The sequence below is a fragment of the Puccinia triticina genome, chromosome 6A, assembly GCF_026914185.1.
Source record: "Puccinia triticina chromosome 6A, complete sequence".
Classification (NCBI taxonomy): Eukaryota; Fungi; Basidiomycota; class Pucciniomycetes; order Pucciniales; family Pucciniaceae; genus Puccinia; species Puccinia triticina.
In genome coordinates, this window is record NC_070563.1 from 3,845,640 (window position 1) to 3,866,344 (window position 20,705).

The 20,705-nt window shown below is 46.1% G+C and overlaps 4 protein-coding genes across 4 annotated transcripts; 2 read left to right on the forward strand and 2 right to left on the reverse strand.

Annotated features, from left to right (window-relative positions):
• Positions 1 to 383: 383 nt before the first annotated feature.
• On the reverse strand, positions 384 to 2,255 carry PtA15_6A464 (uncharacterized protein; the record flags this gene model as incomplete). Its single annotated transcript, XM_053170172.1, has 5 exons — positions 384 to 619; positions 718 to 1,076; positions 1,153 to 1,280; positions 1,363 to 1,542; positions 1,662 to 2,255. 5 exons carry the CDS (start codon positions 2,253 to 2,255, stop codon positions 384 to 386), a joined length of 1,497 nt encoding a protein of 498 aa, XP_053021390.1.
• A 691-nt stretch (positions 2,256 to 2,946) lies between these two features.
• Positions 2,947 to 4,260, forward strand: PtA15_6A465 (uncharacterized protein; the record flags this gene model as incomplete). The annotated part of the gene is made up of 5 exons (XM_053170173.1): positions 2,947 to 2,953; positions 3,027 to 3,170; positions 3,246 to 3,312; positions 3,421 to 4,130; positions 4,247 to 4,260. The coding sequence occupies 5 exons, from the start codon at positions 2,947 to 2,949 to the stop codon at positions 4,258 to 4,260; spliced, it is 942 nt and encodes a 313-aa protein (XP_053021391.1).
• A 5,285-nt stretch (positions 4,261 to 9,545) lies between these two features.
• On the reverse strand, positions 9,546 to 11,304 carry PtA15_6A466 (uncharacterized protein; the record flags this gene model as incomplete). Its single annotated transcript, XM_053170174.1, has 5 exons — positions 9,546 to 9,789; positions 9,874 to 10,262; positions 10,354 to 10,791; positions 10,867 to 11,051; positions 11,166 to 11,304. The coding sequence occupies 5 exons, from the start codon at positions 11,302 to 11,304 to the stop codon at positions 9,546 to 9,548; spliced, it is 1,395 nt and encodes a 464-aa protein (XP_053021392.1).
• A 4,550-nt stretch (positions 11,305 to 15,854) lies between these two features.
• Positions 15,855 to 20,075, forward strand: PtA15_6A467 (uncharacterized protein; the record flags this gene model as incomplete). The annotated part of the gene is made up of 10 exons (XM_053170175.1): positions 15,855 to 16,631; positions 17,340 to 17,955; positions 18,046 to 18,195; positions 18,288 to 18,493; positions 18,584 to 18,628; positions 18,698 to 18,961; positions 19,057 to 19,221; positions 19,309 to 19,463; positions 19,618 to 19,716; positions 19,820 to 20,075. 10 exons carry the CDS (start codon positions 15,855 to 15,857, stop codon positions 20,073 to 20,075), a joined length of 2,733 nt encoding a protein of 910 aa, XP_053021393.1.
• Between the last annotated feature and the right edge of the window lie 630 nt (positions 20,076 to 20,705).

The window sequence follows — 20,705 nt, forward strand, 5'->3', positions numbered from 1 at the left end:
CTTGTCAAGAGGCAAGTGACCAACTTCAACGCTTTCCAACGCATCAGGAACTGGGCCGTCAACCAGTTGGCACTTCTATTCACTATATGTACACATTTCAAAGAAATGTGACGATTGATCAGAGGTGACGGTGCGGCGATCACCTCGCGACCTCGCGCGTCCTGATGAACATGGTCTTCATCCAATGGGCTAGGGGCACTGTGATTGTTTTCATTAAAAGATTAACAAGCATTGAATATGATCCGAAAGTACAAAGGACCTGTTAGGAACCCCTACATTCGCAATTTTGGGACCAACGTCGAGCAAGGAAGGCAGATCATTGGGGGTGATTTCTGATGGCCGAAGGGGGCAGGGGAGTCAGTTTATAGAGTATGTTGGACAAATCACTCGGCTAAGAGCGGTTTATAATCCCGAAGCAAGACAGGCACGCTTTGGACAGGGATGATCCCAGCCTCGGTGATCACCATCGTGATGTCTTCCGGCCGGGTGACATCGTATAACAGCGAAAGCTCTTGGATCTCTGTGTCTTCCTCGTTTTCTTGGGGCGGAGTCGGCAAGGTGGATGGGAACTTGAAGAGATGGTGGTATGAAGCCGGCGGGATATTTGATTGGGAAGTGCCTGCAATACGTAGTCAATAATAATAATAATGATAAGTCAATTCCCGAGTTGAGCTGGAAAATGTGACGCCGACATAGCAGAAAAAGAAAGGAACTTACTGATCTCGTTACTGACAATACTATCAAGCATGACCCGTTCGCTGAACTTGTAAGTTTCGCAACAACAGACGACGGGGATGCCGTAGGTCTTGGAAATCATGGCAATCATGGCCGTTCCAGCGCGGCCATAGATGGCGCCATTGGCGAGCATCGCATGGGCGCCGAGGAGGACGAGGTTGACGGTGCGGAGAACGGGACCGATGGCGGTGAGGAGGACGTAAGTGCAATGGATGCCCACGCTGGACAGCAGCTTGAGCAAGTTCCTCGCCTCGTAGGCCGGCCGTGAGTCCACCAAAACCACGCTGAATTTCACGCCTTCCTGGTGGGCTTGTAAAAGGACTGCCTGAATGATCGACGAGCTGAACCACATAAAAAGGTTAAAAAAAATTAGACGGCTGCAAGATCGAGGCTTCTAGCGAATTTCCAACCACTTACTTGGCGTATGTCATGATCACATCGCCATCTTTGATCTTGGTCACTGCATGTGATTGGATGACCTTGTCTGCGACCACGATCCGATCACGTGTGAACAAATCGATCCGATCACACAAGTAAGATTTGGCCTGTGGTAATTTGAATGATATTCGTATTGAGCTGTCAGTATCTTTGATTGTGAGGAGTGCTGTTGACAGAAGCGATGCACACCTGCTCATCCGGCGTGTCCATACCGATCCGACTGATCACCCCTTTAAGGTGTCGTATCGCATTGCCCATGCTGACCGATAATGGCCTGGCTTGGACAAGATGGGCGATCTGGGGCGACAGGTGAGACAAGAGATGTCGGGAAAGAGAAGTGCCTGAGGGAGGAGAGTAAGATTGGATGACCTAATTGTTGTATTTGTTTAAAAAAAAATGCCAAAATCTCAGCCACAAACCCAGCTCATCAAGTTCTTTTGCTTATCCAGTTTTTTTTTTTTTTTCCGGGAGTCTTTTACGGTGCTCACGTGTTTGAATGCTTCGAGCATGGCCATACATCGGGCGTTGGAGCCGACGATCTTGAATTGTGCGAAGAGCTGAGCCAGACGGAGGATGGAATGGTGCAGAACGGGGTTGTTCTTGTGCGAAGCGTTGAGCGTGTGGGTGGTGACAGGGGACTCGAGGTGAAGAAAGAGTTGGAGGGAGGGAGGGAAGTCGATGGTCGGGTCGAGCGGGCTCTTTTTCGCGGTCGAGGCGGGACGAGAGGCTGATGGGGCATTGTTCGTAGGTTTATGAGTGGCGGTGGCCGACTTGCTCGATGGTTTGGCTGCAGTTGAAGGGGCCGGGGAGCCTTTCAATGCGGCCTTGTCGGCACGCTGCTTTTCCTGGACGGCTCTCCGCTCCGCTTTGCTCATCTCCTTCATGCTGGGCTTCGAGCTTTTGGGCTTCCCGGCCGGTTGGCCGTCTCCCCTGGTGGAAGCCGAGGGATCGCCCAGATTACCGCCGACTTGCTGCGGTCGTACGCTTCCTTGGGATAGCTTCCCGGTCGTCCCGGAAGTATGGCAGTCATCAGCCAGCTCGGATGGTGGGGGTCCTTCGGTCGATGAAGGAAACGACGACATTGCTCTGCGGCTGGAATATAGAAAGGGGGCGTTAGCTATGTTTGCATCAACTAGGCGGCAGAAGGTGCTCGAGTGGGTGAGTGACTTGCCAGTTTGAAGGTGATGAGATGGTCTCGGGGTGCAAAAAAAGGGCAGGCGAAGCTCGCCGACCCGCGCCGGCAAAAGTGAACGCAGCCGGGGTCGAACCGACGATCTCTCGCTGCCACATCAACAGCTCATCCTATATCGAAGGCGAGCGCCTTACCACTGGGCCATGCGTCCGTTGTCAGGGGAGAAAACGAGGGATATAAGACCGTGTACTGTTTGAGATATCCTTGGAATTGGAGAGCTTTCTATTGTAAAGGTGGCTTGGCCAGGAGGTCTTGGTCCTAGTCTACATCTGCACTTGATATAGCACAACTAGGAGATCATGTTCTGGATGTTCACTGAGCGTAGGGGAAGGGGGGCATTGTCCATGGAGCGGCGAAAAATGACTACACAGGAGAGCAGGAGACTTGTACATATGCAAAACAAAATTGTAATGACCGCTGGTGAAGAAGGATTACGTCATCGCGAGCTAATACTTACATATTTATGTAAATATGTGGTTTCCAAGGCGATGTACACCTCACTGCCTCAGTGAGACCAACAGAACAACTTCCATCGACCCGAGCGAGCCAAGCCAGCCGGGCAAACAGTGTCTCCGAGACCAATGCCAGGTAAACAGATCAACTATACATACAACAAGAATAGATTGCTAACACTGCCGATTCTCACAATAATAACGGGCAGGGACGAATCCAGAAATGACGATCCCGGCCTCAACACCCGGCGAGAGTGCCCCTCTAGCAGCAAACACCACCCCGATCGACCCGCCCAGCACGGTGAATCCAGTGATCATGGCCACCTCGAGACGGGAGAGCATCGCCACTCGGGGTACGACTGCCCACACTGCCTCAAATAAACCTCCAAACGACCCTTATCCCGCTGCTGACGATGCCCTCAGAACAGATCAGGATCCAGTCACCGTGGCCCTCAAGCAGTTTGTGAACGATGACCGCCACTTCAGTCTACTCAGGTAGGCTCCTCTCCAATGGGACACATATCAATAGACATTAATATTCAGCTGATCAAGAATGTTATTCTGACAAAAAAAATAAATTTGGGACTGTGCTTAAACAAACAGAAACTTTCGACTCGCAGACCTGATCACGATCTTCAACGGTGTATGCGGCTCACTCTCGATATTCTCCTCGGCGTACTTCCTGATCACGCTCGATCTAGACCACCTCAAGCGGGCCTGTCTGTTACCGATCTTCTCGCTCGGGTTTGACTTTCTAGACGGCAAGGTAGCACGGTTCAGGGGGGAGTCCTCGGTGCTTGGGCAGGAGCTAGACTCGCTAGCCGACCTGATCTCGTTTGGCGTGGCCCCAGCGCTCGTCGGCTTTACCATCGGCCTACGACACCCCACCGATATCCTGATCCTCACCTTCTTCGTCTGTGCCGGACTGACCAGGCTGGCCAGGTTCAACTCCACCGCCGCGTTCAACCAACGCATCAGAGCTGTCGACGAGCCCCAGCAAGCCGGTGCTAAGAAAAGCTCGAACTCGTTCGAAGGACTGCCCATTCCCACTAGTCTGTGGCTCGTCGCCGCCATGTACGAGTCCATCAGGCGCGCCCAAATCGAACTCCCTCTCATCTACCAACACCTCCTGTCCGACCAGAACTCTTCTCTCTCCGCCAATCTTGAGAATTCTCGGTGGCTCAAAACTGTCCATCTTAATGGCAATCAACTCCTCGGCGGTCTCGTCCAAAACTCATTCGGTGTTCAGGTCCATTGGTTCAGTTTCGCGTTTGCTGGATGGGCTTTCTTGATGCTCTCAAAAACTTTCAGAGGTTAGTCATCCTTGTCCTTTTCGTTCCCTACACACATCTTCCTCAATTTTATATCTACTGACTCATACGCCCGTTTTTCAAAAAAAAAAAAAAAAACACTTCTCATCCAACTACAGTGCCCAAGCTTTGATTTGTTTTTTTTTTCACCGCCGACTGCCTCGGTAAACTTATGTTTCTTCTACTCATCACACAGCTAAAAATAATGATTGAACGACACCAAAGAACAACAAAACGAAACACGTTGTATCTTTCTTTGGTTCCCCATTCTCATCTTTTTGATTTCGCAATCCCGTTTCCATTATCCTTTGCCCTCCCAATTATTTTTTCTAATCTGTAGTTTGAAATTTTGCTTTATCTTTCGAGTCAGTAATTAGTTGATTTACATGCCTTTCTTCTTAAAAATCAAACCAACCTATTTACTTATCCCAGCTTATAGCCTTTGGTTCTTCCTTACAGTTGTATATTTGGTACAAATAGGTATAGAATGCAGTATACTATATATCTACACTATTACTTTGCGCACGGGAGAGAACTGTCCCGCCCCAAAAAACTATTACGACGCCGAGGAAGGGGAGACATCTTCCTTGAAGGGTACGGACCGTATCGACCGGTCGATGAGGATGTCGGCTCCTCGGTGTGTATGTAGATGGAGACTCAGGCCGCACCTGCTTGTCGACTGCGGCCGAGGAGGTCTGCACCTGCTCGGCTAGGAGGAATATTCCTCCGGCTCCCGGCCAATGGAATCCTTCGGTGACCTTTGGAACGACCAGAATCCCCTTCAATTCTCCTGCGAAAATAATATTGCCCATCTATGCTCAATGAATAATTATACTCAATTGTTTAGTGTCTCCACAGAGTCTTCCCCAGCTTCTGGCAAACTTGTTTTCGATCTATAACTGCACATTCACCTCAGCGACTGGTAAGATTTTCTAGGGTGAATGTGTATGCAAAGGCATTTTCCTCAAGTTGGAATAAACAATCAGGAAGACCGATCAATTTTTTTTCTCCTTATCGCTCAATCAGCAAAGGTGGGCGTGTTTACGCGGCGCTGGTAATCAATCAGCATACATAGGATGCCCACAGGCGATTCCAGGGGTTTGTCGCAACAATATCATGGTTGAAACAGACCCATTCAACCAAGGATTATTCCTGATTCTTCACCAACCTTGAGGCAACTCAGGCCGCATGATCTGAGCGGTGTTAAGCCAGCCGCGTGCTAGCTACTGCACACCAAACTTGTTATTTGCACTGTTGGGTCTCATTGGAATGGCACCACATGTTTCAAGAAGAATCTGAGATTTTGGTTACCAAGTCTAGCTGGCCCGCATCTCTTGTTGAAGCTCAGGAAACTCGGTAGTGTTCACATCAAACTTCCCATTGCACAATTAAACCAGAAGCAAAATGAAGTCTCGAGTAGTCAGATACTTGCTTGTGGCTTTCAATCTCGTTGGTAGGAGCTGGCTTGCTCTTCAAACAGAACCAGGGAAAGAAAAATTTCTTTTTGATTTGAACGAGACGCCCTCAGAGCATTTCTCAACTAGATCTCCCTCTTACGCATCGCCAGATCAATCTTTTCCTTTTTCCGCAGAAGCTGCCACCGTAGAAGAAGAACGGACGGAACCGTTTAACCATGTAGGTGGCAAGCAGGATCTCTCCGCCACGACCCTTGATCCAACTGGATCATCCAAACCAGACATTCGCTTCTTAGATGCCAGAAAGCGACCAAATGAGGCGGCGAGAAATCCGGCTTCCTCAAAACGGCAAGCTGTAGCTTACAAGACAATAGCAAGCAATCAAATAGCCGCAATCTCAAAACAGTCGCAATCACAAGAAGTTGAAAATGAATCAACAGAAGTGTCAAAATTTTCATCCACTGAAGACAGCAATCATAATGCAATAGAACAAGTTGGTGAAGAAGAACCCGTCTTCAATGTCTCGGACTGGAATTTTTTCATAATAGATCCAAGCTTAGAACATTCTGTTTGGAACCGGGAGATTGCTGGACAGGTTGCACCAATAAAACAGCTTTTTGAATTTCTTCAATTCCTGAAAGAAGAGGAAAATTCTCAAGGAAGTTTTTCTTTCATGTCAAGGGATAAAGATGTGGAATTCCTTCCAACGTATCACATAACAAAAAAAAAGTTGCCTTATCCACAGTTCAGAGAACGATATGACAGAGAAAAAGTGGTTGTTAAAATGATATTGCAAATTTCTGATGAAAAATTCAAGGTTGAAAACTATTTCGGATTCTTTGGAAAGATTGAAGATGAAATCATCTCAAAATTTGATGTTTTGAAGAGATCATCAAGGTCTTACTTTAACATGCTCCCAACAAGGATTAAATATATGAAGAGAATCACCAAAATCACAACAGTATTGATAGTTGTGTATCTTTCACTTTTTGGCGAACATGAGGGAGGGATAATGAAAGAAACGGACCTCAAAAACCTTATGAAGTTTTTTGAATCTTTCTGGAGAAGAATATTAGAGGGTCAAGATTTAAAACGTTCAAGAATTGAATCAAATTCTGATGAAAAGAGATTGCATGATTTACTAAACTGTGACTCAAGTGCAACCTTCAATAAAACCAAAATGAACAGTTCAGAGAGGTCCCTGGCAGTAGCTTGGAAGATAGTTGAAACTTGGGTGGAGAACAGAGGTAGAGGTCTCCTAACAAATGCACCGCAATCAAGCCACCGTCAAGGATTGATTGAATTGATCTACAAGATACTTTTTTACTTAAATCATCATTCTGTTTACAATGAATATGTGATTAAAAATCATCACATTCCAGCCCATGAAGCAGATTAAACCTGAGGAAGCTCATGATTTTGAATTTGTATCATTCATCCATTTATCAAGTTTCACACTTTAAAACATTTGTAATTGAAAAATTTGGAGGCTATATTGTATTTCCCACCAAACAGCAAAGTAGCAATTTTAGATTATTTCCACTGCATCTTCTACCTATATTCAATACTCTACTGAAGGCAAAGGCTGATCTACCCCTGCAGATTTCTCACTGTCTTAGCTGTTGAGGGCACCCATATTGGTGCAGGAGTGAGTTGAGGAGTAGCAGATTGGCGTACTCCTAGATTAATTCTAATCCTGGATGTCAAACACATTGGTGAGGGCTGAATTGATGTTTATGGTTGTTTTATGCACTTACAGCTTATGTAATCTGTGCTTGGTGCATAATTTTGGCTGGGGAGCCAAGAAGTTCCTGAATTCTTTGCTTGAAGCTCCAGGATTAGCAAGGAGTAAGTTACTCCTGCTTAGTCCAAATTGTACTCCCTGGAGGATTTTTCTTCCATTAAATCAGACCTGGTGTAGTTGCAAAGTAGTATTAGTTACACCAATCCCTCCTTGATCTGAAACCAATGCAGATTCTCTCAGAGGGAGTGCAGCAACAGGTTGGCTAATTCCATGGAACAGCTCGAATTGATCCTCTCCCCTGTTGTTTGCTGTGGTAGAGTACAGAAACTGATCAGCTCAAATTAGTAAACCACAGATTAAACTTGAAGTTTTCCCCTTCAAAAGTGGAGTTTCTCACACCTCAAAATTAAAATTTTCAGGACTGGATTCAGGACCTCACTTTTTGGAAGAAAAAAATCAACCTGGATCTTTTGCTGCATAGCTGAACTCCTTGAAGCATCTACCATGCAGGAAAATGCGGGAAAATCTGTTTATTTGTAATCTTTCAGAGTTATTTCTCTATGCCAATCCAAATCAAGTATACTCATTTATTTTCACTTCTTGCATGTAGATGGAGAAAATACATAACTCCTGATACAGACTGTGACAAACAACTCTGTATTGAAAAATCAGACAGTTTCAGGACTTGCTAGAAACATCCAATCTGACCACTAGTTCTCCCACAGCTTCATCCATGACTCATATTTTTTTGAATTGAGAATAGAAATGACAAAATCAATAAAGCTTTTTTTGATTCAATTTTAGAGAGGAATCAGGATACAACAAGGAAATTTAATTTGATTGATCTTGAAGGAGGTTAGATTAATCATGAATTTTACAGTATTTTTTGTTGATCTAATAATTGGTAAAAGATAAACATCAGATAAAATCAATGCTTACTTTTTTGGGGAGGTGACCTAGAAAAAATGACTTACTGTGGTTTGATTTTTATTGATAGTTGAACTAATTCTAGGAAACAGGGGCATCAGCTGGATTCTGAGGAGGCAAAGATTTGAGAATAAATATCCGCAGATTTTCCTGGAAATTGCTGATTCTTTTGATAAGTCTTTCAGCTTGAGACTCAAGAATAATTTTGAGCTTATTTTTATCAACTTGATCTTTGGTATGAGATACAGACAAGTTTTTACTCTTGAAACAAGAGATTTTTATCCACTCAATTTCTCTCAACCATTGCTGAATCTGGAAAAATTTCAAACCATATTCACAAAATTTCTAGAAACTGTTTTGATGAAGGATATGGTAGTTTGGTGGATTTGTGGCTCACCTGATGTAAAAAAGAGCACCCAAAACTCTATCTGAAGTCCTATTCCAGAAAACCAAGTGTTGAAAAATTTGAAGGTGGCTTTCAATATGATCAATAGCCTTATGATGGTTCAATTTGACATGAGTGTATCCCAAGATATTATTTTCCAAATATATGCTCATGTTTTGAAGAAATTCTTTGTATTGCATATTCAGTTCCGCACAACTATTTCTCAAGACATGGTCTGCAAGGGCAAAGCATTCACCTCCTTCATTGAATTTTGTACCCGAATTGACCAAAGCAGTCACTTCCTGTGAAGCCCCTGCGTACCGCGAGGTTTCACAAGGACAATCACAGACACATTTCCCGCTTGACTATATCCTCCGGTCCTTGCACTTCGCCTAGCCGGCAGAGATCCCTGACTCATATCTCTCCCGGCTAGGTAAGCCGTTCCCCAGTTTCCTTTTCTCCTTCCCTTCCTTATTCCCTTGTCCCCTCCCCTTTCTCTATCCCTGGTTGTATGTACTCATGAGAGATCCCTGACTCATATCTCTCCCGGCTAGTGTTTTTCCCCCCTTCTTCCTGAGCAATACATAGCCCCGTGAACCAGACTCCCCTCGAGGTTCACCCTCTGCGCTCCTACTCGGACGGACAGTGAAGGACCCCAAATTGGAGTCCTTACACTTCCTGGCTGAAAAATTTGACCAATTCATTTGACTGCTTTTCAGCTATTTTGTTTTCAACATATTGTAGTTTTTCAATCATCAAGAATGTCAAGCGTGATAATTACTGGGTTTATTTTTGGTATTTTAGGATGAAAAACCAAGAAGATCTTTATTCTTTACCACAAGCTCATGTAGAACTTTCAACAGAATGTTTGACACCAGCATGTCTTGCAAGATTGTATCAAGGTTCCTCTGCAATTTTTCAGTCAGATCATATTTCAGAATGGTATGTCAACTAAGCCTCAAGTGGATCTTGTGAATCAGACTCACTATTTTATCTGGCATTCCCTGCTTGACTAGCTCCACAGCCCAACTGGAGGTTAAGCTGTTCTCATCAAGATGCAACCTTAATCGTTTCATGTCTTGCTCCGAGCAATCGTAGACCGCAGCAGATTTCGTCGAGGGTGACTGCTGCAGCTTGACTCGGTATTTTTGCAAATTTCGTAGGGTATCCAACAATTCATCTGTGTCATCACTGGTAGTGCAAAGTTGAATTGGTTTTTGTTGGAGGGATCAGTGATGAAAGTCATCCTTCAGATAAATGAAAGAATTGACTAACGGCACCTGTGAAACTGAACGTTCCATTTCAGGTCTTTGATCCAATCGGAGAGCCTCATTGATTGAATTCAATAGCACCTCCGCTTGCAACATGGGTTCTGGTTCCTCGAAGTCGACATGAGAATGCGAGGGAGGTCTCTTATTCGAGGTGTTGGATTCAAGGTCAAGAAAATCCACAGCATTCCTTATTGTATCTTTCAGTTCACTTTCTATCCTTTTAGAGACTGGTATGATAGCTCCGTTCCTGATGATCTCTAATACTTCAAAGGTGTTAAGTTCAGACAAGGCAGCGGACCCTTTGAGCTGAGTGAAGCTATCTTGGATTCCAATTAACAGCCCTAATATTTGTTTCAGCATGCCTAGAACCTTGATCTGGCTCTCGTAATGTGCCTGTATCACTCAGAGGCGCGTGTGGAGGGAAAACAACATACTATCAGTCAAAAGCTTGGGGAGATTATCGAGAACCTAATGGTCCACTGACAAATGCTTTTGTTCTGATTTTTCTAAGTTTGATCGATTTTGGATCGAAGAGCGTTCCCTCCACCATAGCGGTGAGAAGGTATTCGATTCGGACGAACCTCTCTTTCAGTTGGTTTATCGTAGTATCTGCTTTCCAAGGTAACTTCTGGAGTAAAATCTCCTGAAGTTCATTCAAACCCTTGCACAGAATCCTCGCAATTTTTTCCTCTTCAATCTCAAACCTCATCGACTCTTTTGCCACAGGCTCAAACATCTCTGGGTGATATACCTTTTCCGCTTGTTTCGCCGCTTGGAGAGGATAGCGAGAGGGGGCCCAGCGTGATATTGTGTGGCGTTCAGAGCCCCTCACTTTTGAAAGCGTCTCAACCTTCTTCGTTGAAATTTTCAAATCAGTGAGAGGCCGGTGATACTCCGCTGATTCAACACCAATATCGAGAGCCTTAAACACGTCCACTCGAAAAGCTTCAAAACTTCAGGCTTACTTTAATGTTTATCTGATGATGCAGTGACTTACTAGAGGAAACTTTAAAGCTTTAGAGGTTCTTTCCGGACCTTGCCGGTACTTGTTGCTCGTAGATGAGCTGCTGGTTTTGGCCAACCTAGAACCTTGTATTTGATCATCCGAAGTTGGATCTGGTTGTATATTTAAGTTTTCTTGGATGATGCTGGAGAGCGACGCCCGGCACAGCACTATTCTCACTGGGAATGGGGAGTAACGGGGTAAGTTTATAGAATTAGATAAATGCGTTGGTTTAATTTGTGTGGTTCTTCTAGTAGATGCATACCTCGAGCTCAGATCAAATCTCCAATTACCCTCTGGACTTCCAGCTCCTTTTGTAACAAAGTGGCTAGATTTTTCATTCCAGATGGCTGGATCGGAATGCTCTGGCGCGACTTTTAGAAAAGATGGGGAGTCGTAAAGGCGATTGCCAACAATACTGGCAGTGGACATCAGGCAATTTGACGCCAAGATAAACCATTTAAATGAATGGAAGCTGATGCGGGAAGCAATCATTAGCGCACGCTTCAAGGATATTTACTCTAAAAAATATCACAGTGGTGATTGAGGATGTGAGAGCAAAACTTGTTGTGGAAAAATGGTTGGAATCTGGTCACTATTTAGATATTGACTTTTCAAGCTCTCATGCTGATTTGTAGGTCCCCTCATTCTTGGGTCGCACGACATGCTGATGTCTTTATCAGGCCATCCTCACCCGAAAAACTAGATCCTACTCCGCTCGGAACCCAATTTTTCTCAGGTCCCCACTTGCAGTGGCGCTTTCCGGGCGACTCCCAGCAATTTTCTAGCTGATCACAGCCCGGCTTTCGCCACTCGATACCGGAGGACCTCGCGTTAACTTAACCTTGCTGGTAGCTTTAATTTCAAGTCCGCTTAGACGTCCAACGTGCCCGTAAACGGGCTTCACTCCGGTTTACGCCTGCGTAAAACGCCACCGGCATGTCTTATGCATTATCCTTGGAGGTACCGAAAACGTCAAACTATACACCAAACAGGGACCCTCCTCATACCTGCTACTGGTATTGAGAATTGGAAAGTATTGCAGCAAAGAACATTGATGGAAGTTAGACTTTCGGTATCGCCACAACCCGCACGAAGATAGCACACCCTATTATTATCTTGGTCTCGAATCTGGGATTGGCTGTCAATAACATGGACCTCATGAACAATCGATGAAACCTATAGATAGTAGTGTCAGCAATCTCAAAACGTCTGCTGAATGGTTGACGTCAAGGTCTCAAAAACGGACAAAATGAAAATGGGAAAGAAGAGCGGGTACCTGCTTGACCCTGGAAAGCCCCGAAGTATGTGGATAATGTAAATGTATGGTTTTTTGCATTTGCTTGCAAATTTGGTATGAATGGGCTTTGAAACCCACAAGGTAGGCATCAAACAGGGCATGAAAGTCTGAAATTGTGCCCAAAATTCAGTTAAATCTGCTAAATTCACAGAACACAGCTTTTCATTGGGGTTTTGGCATTCCCGGGGGGATTGTCCATCAAGAATATGCACAAAAATGTATGAATCAGCCAAAAAAATCCATTCTCCAGTGCCCCTTGATGAATGAATTTAGCTAAAATTCCAGATTTTAAATTACCCACATTTGTAGGGGGCTTCCAGGGTCCACTGCTTGCTGTGCTTCCTAGCACGAATATGACAGCAAACTCAGTACCTCTTCTTTGTACGACAGACATATTGTGTTTTGAAGAATCCTTGGACGGATTTGCAGGATTTTCCTGGATTTTCCCCCAAGGTTCAAGGATCTTCACTGTTTTCTTTCATTCTTTTTACCCCTCAAAGGCCATGATGTCGTCATTGGTGATCATCTTGGTCACAGCAGCCGGTAGTCCAGTCACCAGTGTGCCTTGGCCCAGGACATGAGCATCTATCCCGCCACCACGGTCAAATAGACCCACCCTTTGGAGACTCGACGACAAAATGCCAACCCCCGGCTCAACTCACTGTAAGTGCGGAGCAGTCTATCATTTTACTGAAAAATGTGGATGTTAAGGTTTTTCTTGAAGTTTTTCTGCATGCAGCAGCAGGTCGCAGGTCTACACAACCTTTTTTAAGCTGCTCTCCCAGAATATAGAACAGGGCTGACGGTGTTTTTGCTCCCTTGTCCAATTATGGCCGGGCCCACCCTGCCACTTTGCTGGCTGTTACACTGAGCAGTGAGCTGTCTGACCGGGCCTGATTGCCGACAAGTCCGACCATGCCCACACTCCGGGCAGCAAGGTTGGCTTTCGCGCATCAATTAGGCCAAAATGAATCCTTCCTGCTTGAGCAGCAGCGTTGGGATCACATTAAAAGGTCGTCACACAGCTGGCGACCTATGAGTTGACTGCACACCAACCTGTCGGCCCAGGCCTCCACACACGGCACTCTGGTTCCCGCTCAGTCGGACCTCAAGTACTTGTCCCTTGGCTACAAAGGTCAAGAACTCACTCGGAAAAACTTGTGTTTGTCCTGCACCAGAACAATGCGGAAGAAGAACTTCACATTGTAATCAGAAAGAAAAAACAAACTGGTTTAACTTTGCCACAAGAAAAGTAGAATATTTCGCTCATTACACAGGGTCTTGCGCAAACTGAAACTGCCAAGTATCCTAGCACGGCATAAATTTGATAGCACAAGCACAGAAAGCGTATGCATACGGGGTCAAGCAACGTTGGGTTCGGCGGCAGATTGGGAGGCTGATTGGTGTGAGAAAAATGCCAGCCAGGGACTATACACAGCTCTCAATGTTGACATTGGGGCCAGGATGGCTGATCCGACAGTATCAAGCAGGGGCGGGCTGACGCAGTCGCACCTGACCGCATTGGATAGATGGCAAACCAGCCCGGTGGTGTTTTTGCAAATGTCTTTGGTTTCTGTTTTTTCAGAGTGATTGACAAACGTTTGACAAGTTTCCAGTGAACGCCTGCAGCACTGAGCAAGACTTCTGTCAAGTCGTACAACTTCTATCAAATCTTGTGTGGAAACAAACTTGGTTCGAGTCGTACAAACCCAATCATCAAGGTACAGTTTTCTTTAGAGAGGGCTGCGGGTTGGCCAAGGGTTTCATAAGTATCCGGATCCCTGATAACGCATGGATTTTCTTGGTAGGGATTGAGCCATTGGCCAAACGACTGCCACGAAATCAAACATCCATGAAGCCGTAAACAACAGGCCCTCAAGGGCCATTCGGACTGCATGAACCTTGGTGTCCGGAGCGTAAGAGCGAAAACCCATTCTGTGATTCATATTAGTGAGGCCATTGTTGTCAAGAGAAGCAACCAAAGGCTGCAGCAATGGTGGTTTGAGATGGATGGGACGCTTGCCGCTGCTTAATCACAGCAACTTGAGCAAGGCACATGACATCATGAATTGCCGCTGTGGGTGGCAAAAACCAAAGGAAAAAATTGTTGCTGTGCAGCATAACCATGTAACTTTAAGTTTTCCAATGCACCGGATTGTCCAAGGATTTATCAAAGCACAACACTGCCGGCATAATCAGCTGGGCTGAGGTTATCCCAGTTAAACTGGGATGCACTCAACCAATTTAAATTTGGTTGATATCAACTGATGAAATGCAAATCCAAGGGGCCCCCCTTGGTTTTATATTTCATTGGTTGAGATCAACCCATTTAAGATTGGTTGAGTGCATCCCAGTTAAACTGGGATGACTTCATCCTAGCCAAATATGCTGGCAGTGCAATAGCACTCTTCACGTAAGCTAAACATCAGCAAGATTGAAATAAAGTTTATCCCATTGTGCCAGCCAATTTGGCTGGGAAAGTATGCTGATGTATATCTCTCACCATGTTCATAGATTTCTTACGTGAACAGTGCTAATAGCAAATCACAGATTTTGAACATATATGAATCAGAAGATGTAGTTTTTTTCAAGGGGGGGGGGGGCGTTCATTGAGCTTGAGAGCCATCGTCCTGAAGGTGCGCTCGTCCGGAAGCGCCAGTTTTCTTAGTATACGCTGTGATGGCGGTGAAACGGCCCGAGCTACAAACACCGGGTGTGTGTTTTTTTTGAAGTCGTTGAGGTGGGTGCTTGCTGTGGTCTTAGCTTACTGACGATGCTCAACTACCCGACGACATTGGCTTGCTGCTACTGGCGAGCCTTCGTCGGCTGGTCTGCCGTGTCGGGCGCGTCTTTGAGATCCAGTCAAGCCCTACCGTCGGCCTGCTCAGCAGGGCCAAAAGAGGTTGGCTCAGTTGACCCGACTGTCAATCCGACGCAATGCGTCGGGACTCGGCGGTGTTGGCTTGACATTCCGATATTGGGTCAGACCAACGCAATTCTGACCCTTCCCCGGCATTGACCTGCCTTCGCAGTCAGATTCGCGGGAGACAGGTGAAACCAGACCGCACATTCGGACCAACGCAAACCCGAAGCTATGTAGTTCAGACTCGAGCCGTGGTGTATTCTTCCCTCTGCCGGGGGAGTTTTCTCATTCCATCTCGCCATATCCTAATATCTTTTCACGACTCCCCTGCAGGCAAATTGCCGGGATGATAATGAACAGTGTTGGACTGGTCTCTGCTTCCCCTAATAAGACCAAGACGTGTTTGGAAGCCATGTTGCGAAGCGGCCCGAGGGGGCTGGAAGCGGCTACATAGTAATTAGGGAGGACATGTTTGCCTGGGGCGGGAAAACCTGAGCAGGGCAGGGGCTGAGTTTTTTTTTTCTGTTTTCTGGAGACGATTTCAATCTGGCCCGCCGAGCACTACGCCGGAACGCCATCTCGGCCGGTCTTCATTTGAGTGGGCTTGCAACCGGGTCAAGTCCTAACTGGCCGGATTGCCAATGTGCATGTTTTCGAGCCAGCCAGGCTGTTCTATAAAAGGAGGGCTACTGTCATCAGTTCCCTCCATCATCCCACTTCATCCCTCACCAACTATTCCTGCACTCAGCCCTCAACATCACACCAACCTTTGCTCTTAGCACCCAGCTCCCAGCTCTCCAAACCCGTACCCTCACCAAGATGTCTTCCATCCAATCCTCATCGCAGCCTCGTCGCAACCTTGCCCTACCCAAGCAACCTGAAAACCCTCAAAGCAGCAACTGCGTCCGACGGGAACAGGCCTCTTACCGCCCCTCATCAGTTCGCGCCCAGCGACCACGCATCTCACCTCGAGCTTCCGTCTCCCAACAGCAAACCACCACTAGATCACCTCTAAATTTGCATGCTCGTGTTGCCTTATCACCTTGCCTATCATCGCCCTCCAAAATCAAATGTTCAATCTCCAGATTGGACTCCGGCGGATGCGCAAAGATGCTTCAAAAAGTCCAATCGCGTCCGTTTGCAAGTGAGCAAGAGGAACAGGTCAAGGAGATCACGAGCATGAAGGCCGAGAAGAAAGAGTACATCTTATCCCCCTCGTGGTGTTCACCCAACATTCGCAACGCGGCCTCCAAATACAAAGTCTCAAGAAGCAGCAACAATCAGCAACCGGAACGTGATTTTCTATCGGTATTCCTCAACAACAATGGCGGCTACTTGGACGATAGCGATGATGAGGAAGACGATGAAGATGACGAACCTGCAGTCAAACCAGTCCGAGCAACCGTCGCGTTCCTCAGAAGGATCCCTTCGGTCTTCGACTCACGCGCTTCAAGCTCACTCTCAGCAGGCTCTTCTTCCCCCAACAATCTCCCATCTTCCGCCAGCTCCATCCGAACCAGCTCAGATTCCACCCCCAGCTTTGCCCCCATCTCGCGTCATCAGTACTACTGGGAACGAGTCCAACCCACTCAGCCCGTAACACCACCTCCGACGCGATCTCGGTTTCTCTTTTTTAAAAATTAATTCACTTAATTAATCTTCAGCTTTTCGTTCTGTTTTACTTTCTCTGATTCTTTTCCTCTAATAATTCAGTGCCAGTTTCTTTTTTTTTTCTCGTCCTATTCAGTATCAGTCTTGTTTGTGCTGTAGTAGCATTAGTTCTTTTGCATCTAGCAACGTAATTTATTCAAGTTGAAACAAAATCATTGCCAAACACTTTTGAGCTCTTTTTCGCCAGACTTCAGTCAGGGGCTGCGGAGACTTCATTTTGAGTGAGCCCAAGTCTTGGGACTGCCAGCCAAACCTTAAAAAGCTCAGCAAGACCAAAAGAAAACGTCATCGACGATGTATTCGCTCATCCTTATCTCGCTACTCATTACCCTCCAGTCACTCTTCGTCAGGCTGGTCTCCTCGGGTTGGTCCCCACTGGCGAACCTGCTGTCGATTCAGATTAGATCACTGGCCTATCTCTTCCTGCGATGGATACCAGCCCACCACCTGCCGATCGCGATTCCATCGATATTCGCCTTCTACTGTCTAGCTTGGTCAAGACACCACTCTCAGTTGAAAAATTCATACCTGGAGGAACAACCCGATGACGATGAAGACGAAGAGGAAGAAGAGGAAGACGACATTCGGCACGATGGGCCTTCCACCTCATCCTCCGATCCTTCAACAAACCAGCCAGCCCCGTCAACTTCCAAAGACACGCCGCCCCCATCCATCTCAAAATCAAAAAAGAACAAAAAATCTAAAGCAAACATCCTTCAACCCGCTCCAATCGATCCTACAGCCTCTACAGAAACCGACAGCCTGATCCTCAAGCCACCGTCCAGTAACAAGAAAATCCACGGCTCACAAAGAGCCAAGAAAAATCGGAATCAGCCTTCGAGTCATCCGATCAAGTCCTTCTTCAAGTCGATCGTCGGACTCAGCACCAGTAACACCTCAGCCAACAAGTTCACGCTATTGGTTAACACGATCATGACCCTGTTCTGTTTCGATGCCACATTCCGAACGACTGTCTTTGACGGACAGGAGGACTTGAGCTTCAGTCGAGTGGGCGCGGTCGGAGAGACTTGGGTGAAAGTCCATGCGAGAATCCCCCCGATCACCACCCATCCATCGAGTCCAGAAGAAGAGGTCCAGGAACCTGCTCCCGTTGGCGCGCAGCTCGTGTATCGGCCTATGAAACCTATCGGCAATTGGATCATGGGGCCTACCTTGATCCCCACTAACCGGACCGATTGGAACACGATCGGAAAAATCGAGAACCTCATCCCCGGTAACGCGTATGAATGTAAGCTATCTGCTTTGGAATTCGGATAAAAAATGGAAACAACCTAAGTGATTTCTTTTTTTCCGGGCGTGCGTGCGACGCGTGATCTAGATCGATTGAACTTATTGGAGTCAGTCAAGGAACCGCATCCGTTCTTCGACGCTGTCGGGCATTTTCAAACTGCGCCTGATTCGAGCAACTTATCGAACCCCAAAGCCGATGGCGGCTCCTTTACATTTGCCTACAGTAGCTGCATCAAACGTACAGTCCACCTCCGTTTACTTTTTTACCACCATGGGCAAAATTGTATCCTGATAAATTTATATTTTTGGGGGGATTATGTTTTGATGAAGCCGGCTTTCCATACAATCCTTTCCGGAACCAGCTGCATAATGATGGCGCAGAACAGCTCGCAGAAATGGCGCGCAAACTCAAGCTCGACTTCGTCCTCTTCTTGGGCGACTTCATCTACATCGACTCCCCGATCTACCTCGGTAACTCTATTCATCACTATTGGCGGAAGTATCGCCAAAGCTTTTCGACCCCTGGCTGGAGAAAGGTTCGCTCCCCTTCCTTCTCCATCTCCTATTGCTTTTGCGGGAAATTGTCCCTTGGTTTTCGGCTTAAAAATGAAATTTGGTTTGTTTAGCTCATCCAATTTACCAGGACTATTCATATTTATGACGATCATGAGGTAAGAAAAATAAGTTATCAAGCAAACCAGCCACCACATTGACGCAGGGAATGTGAATGTTTCAACAAGATATACAACGATTGGGCCGGAAACGGGAACGACACGAACGAGATCTTCGAGCCGGCGAACAAAGCCTACCGGGATTATCTGGGCGAAGGTAACTTTGACGGGCCGGGCAAGGGAGAAAATTATTACTGGTTTCGGTACGGAGATGCGGCGTTTTTCGTCTGGGATTGTCGACGATATCGCAGCTCGAACGAGCAGCTCGATGACCAGTTCAAGACGATGTTGGGCCACGAACAGAAGCAGGTTTTCTTGTCTTGGTTGGATGCCGTACGATCTTCATGTCCCCCCTCTGTCCAATTGACATCTGTCCAATCTAATCATTGGTCATGTTTTTTTTTTTTTCGGGGACAATGATGGAACAGGTTAATACGACGGTGACCTTCAAATTCGTCGTCTCTTCTACCCCCTTCATGAGTCTGTGGCTCGGCCCTGACGGCGGGGTAGACACGTGGGCAGGATTCTTAACGGAACGAAGCGAGCTCATGGACGTGATGCAATTCGTCCCCAATTTGATTGTCTTGTCTGGGGTACACCTATCTCCTCAAACCTCTCGACCGATTCCCCCATACTTCGCACTTCTCACTGATCATTCAATTGGGGTTCATGGGTTACAGGATCGACATGAATTCGCGGCCGCCAGTATCAGAGAAACAGTTGTCGAATTCTCCACTTCTCCGCTCAATCAATTCTGGTTACCTGTGCGCACCCTAAGTCAAGAGAACGGTTTAGGCAAGACAGGCGAAGATAAGCTATTGAAATATATTCCGAAGTGAGCCCCCCATTTTTTGTTTGTTTGTTTGTTTTGTAAATCCTTTCTAGTTTTCCTTTGTTGACTGATCCATTTCTGTCCTTCTTTTTGCTGTTTTTTCTTTTCTTTTCTTTTTTTTTTTTTTGAACTCCATCTGTTAAAATTACTGGAATAGTGGGATCCATAAGTTTTCAACGCTGAATGTCGATTGTCGGGATCCGAAGAAACCGGTCGTCAATTTTCAGTTGTACATTGACGACGAACTGAGTTGGGAGTTGCGTATAATTTCTCTTTACAAATATCAACCCCCCCCCCCCCCCACAACAAAAAACAGTTTCTCTTGATTGGACTGATTGGGATTCTTCTTTTGTGTATAGGTTGAAGTATGAAGGAAAGCCAGTGAAGGAGGAGCCCAAGCAGCTAGGCCAACTGTTGCCGACATGGGATCAGTTCCTCAACCTGATCAAACGGCCCATCCGGTGGTTCTCCGACTCCGATGCTCGGCCTCCTTCGTTGACACCCTCGTTCCCAGACGAACCTACTTCTGAACCGCTCCTTGAAGCTTCATCTGAGGACCATGAACCACACCAACCTCCTGAAAATCTCCCCAGACCTATCGACGACGAGCTTTGATCCCCCAGTCAAAACAAACAAACAAACAAAATACGCTAGCTTTTCAAACACGTACATACACATATATATATATACGCATTACTTTTATTTTCTTTATGTGCCCTGCGTGTTGCCCTTTTTGCTTGTTTGTATCGTCTTCGACTTGCTTCCCTCTTCCTCTATGCGTGTTTTTTTTATCATCCCCCCCCCCCCCCGAAACAAATATAGCAAAGCAAGAAGAAGTGCTTGTTATGTTGGTGTTCCCACCAAACACATAGATGATAGAACTGTTTTGATTTACATACTTTGTATGGATGGATGTCTGGAGTCAGAGTCAAGTTGGAACTGTCATTTATGTTGTTGTTCTGGTGTAGATGTGGTAACGCAAGTGGTGTGCTAAATTAGACTCTTGTCTGAGTAAGTATATATTTCTTCTCCTCTTTTTGGATATACAATTTGTACTCAAAACTGTCTCCTCTGACATATGAAGCTGAGCTCTTTCTTGTTGGTTTCTTGGAACTCGTCCTTTCTAACTCTCCCCTCAAGCAGATCTTGTAGATTCTTTTGTCTCCTCAGACAGTTATCTATTGTTTTTAAATTTTGGGAACGCTTTTGCCACTTTGCCCTAGTTTGACTCATCTCAAGCAATTC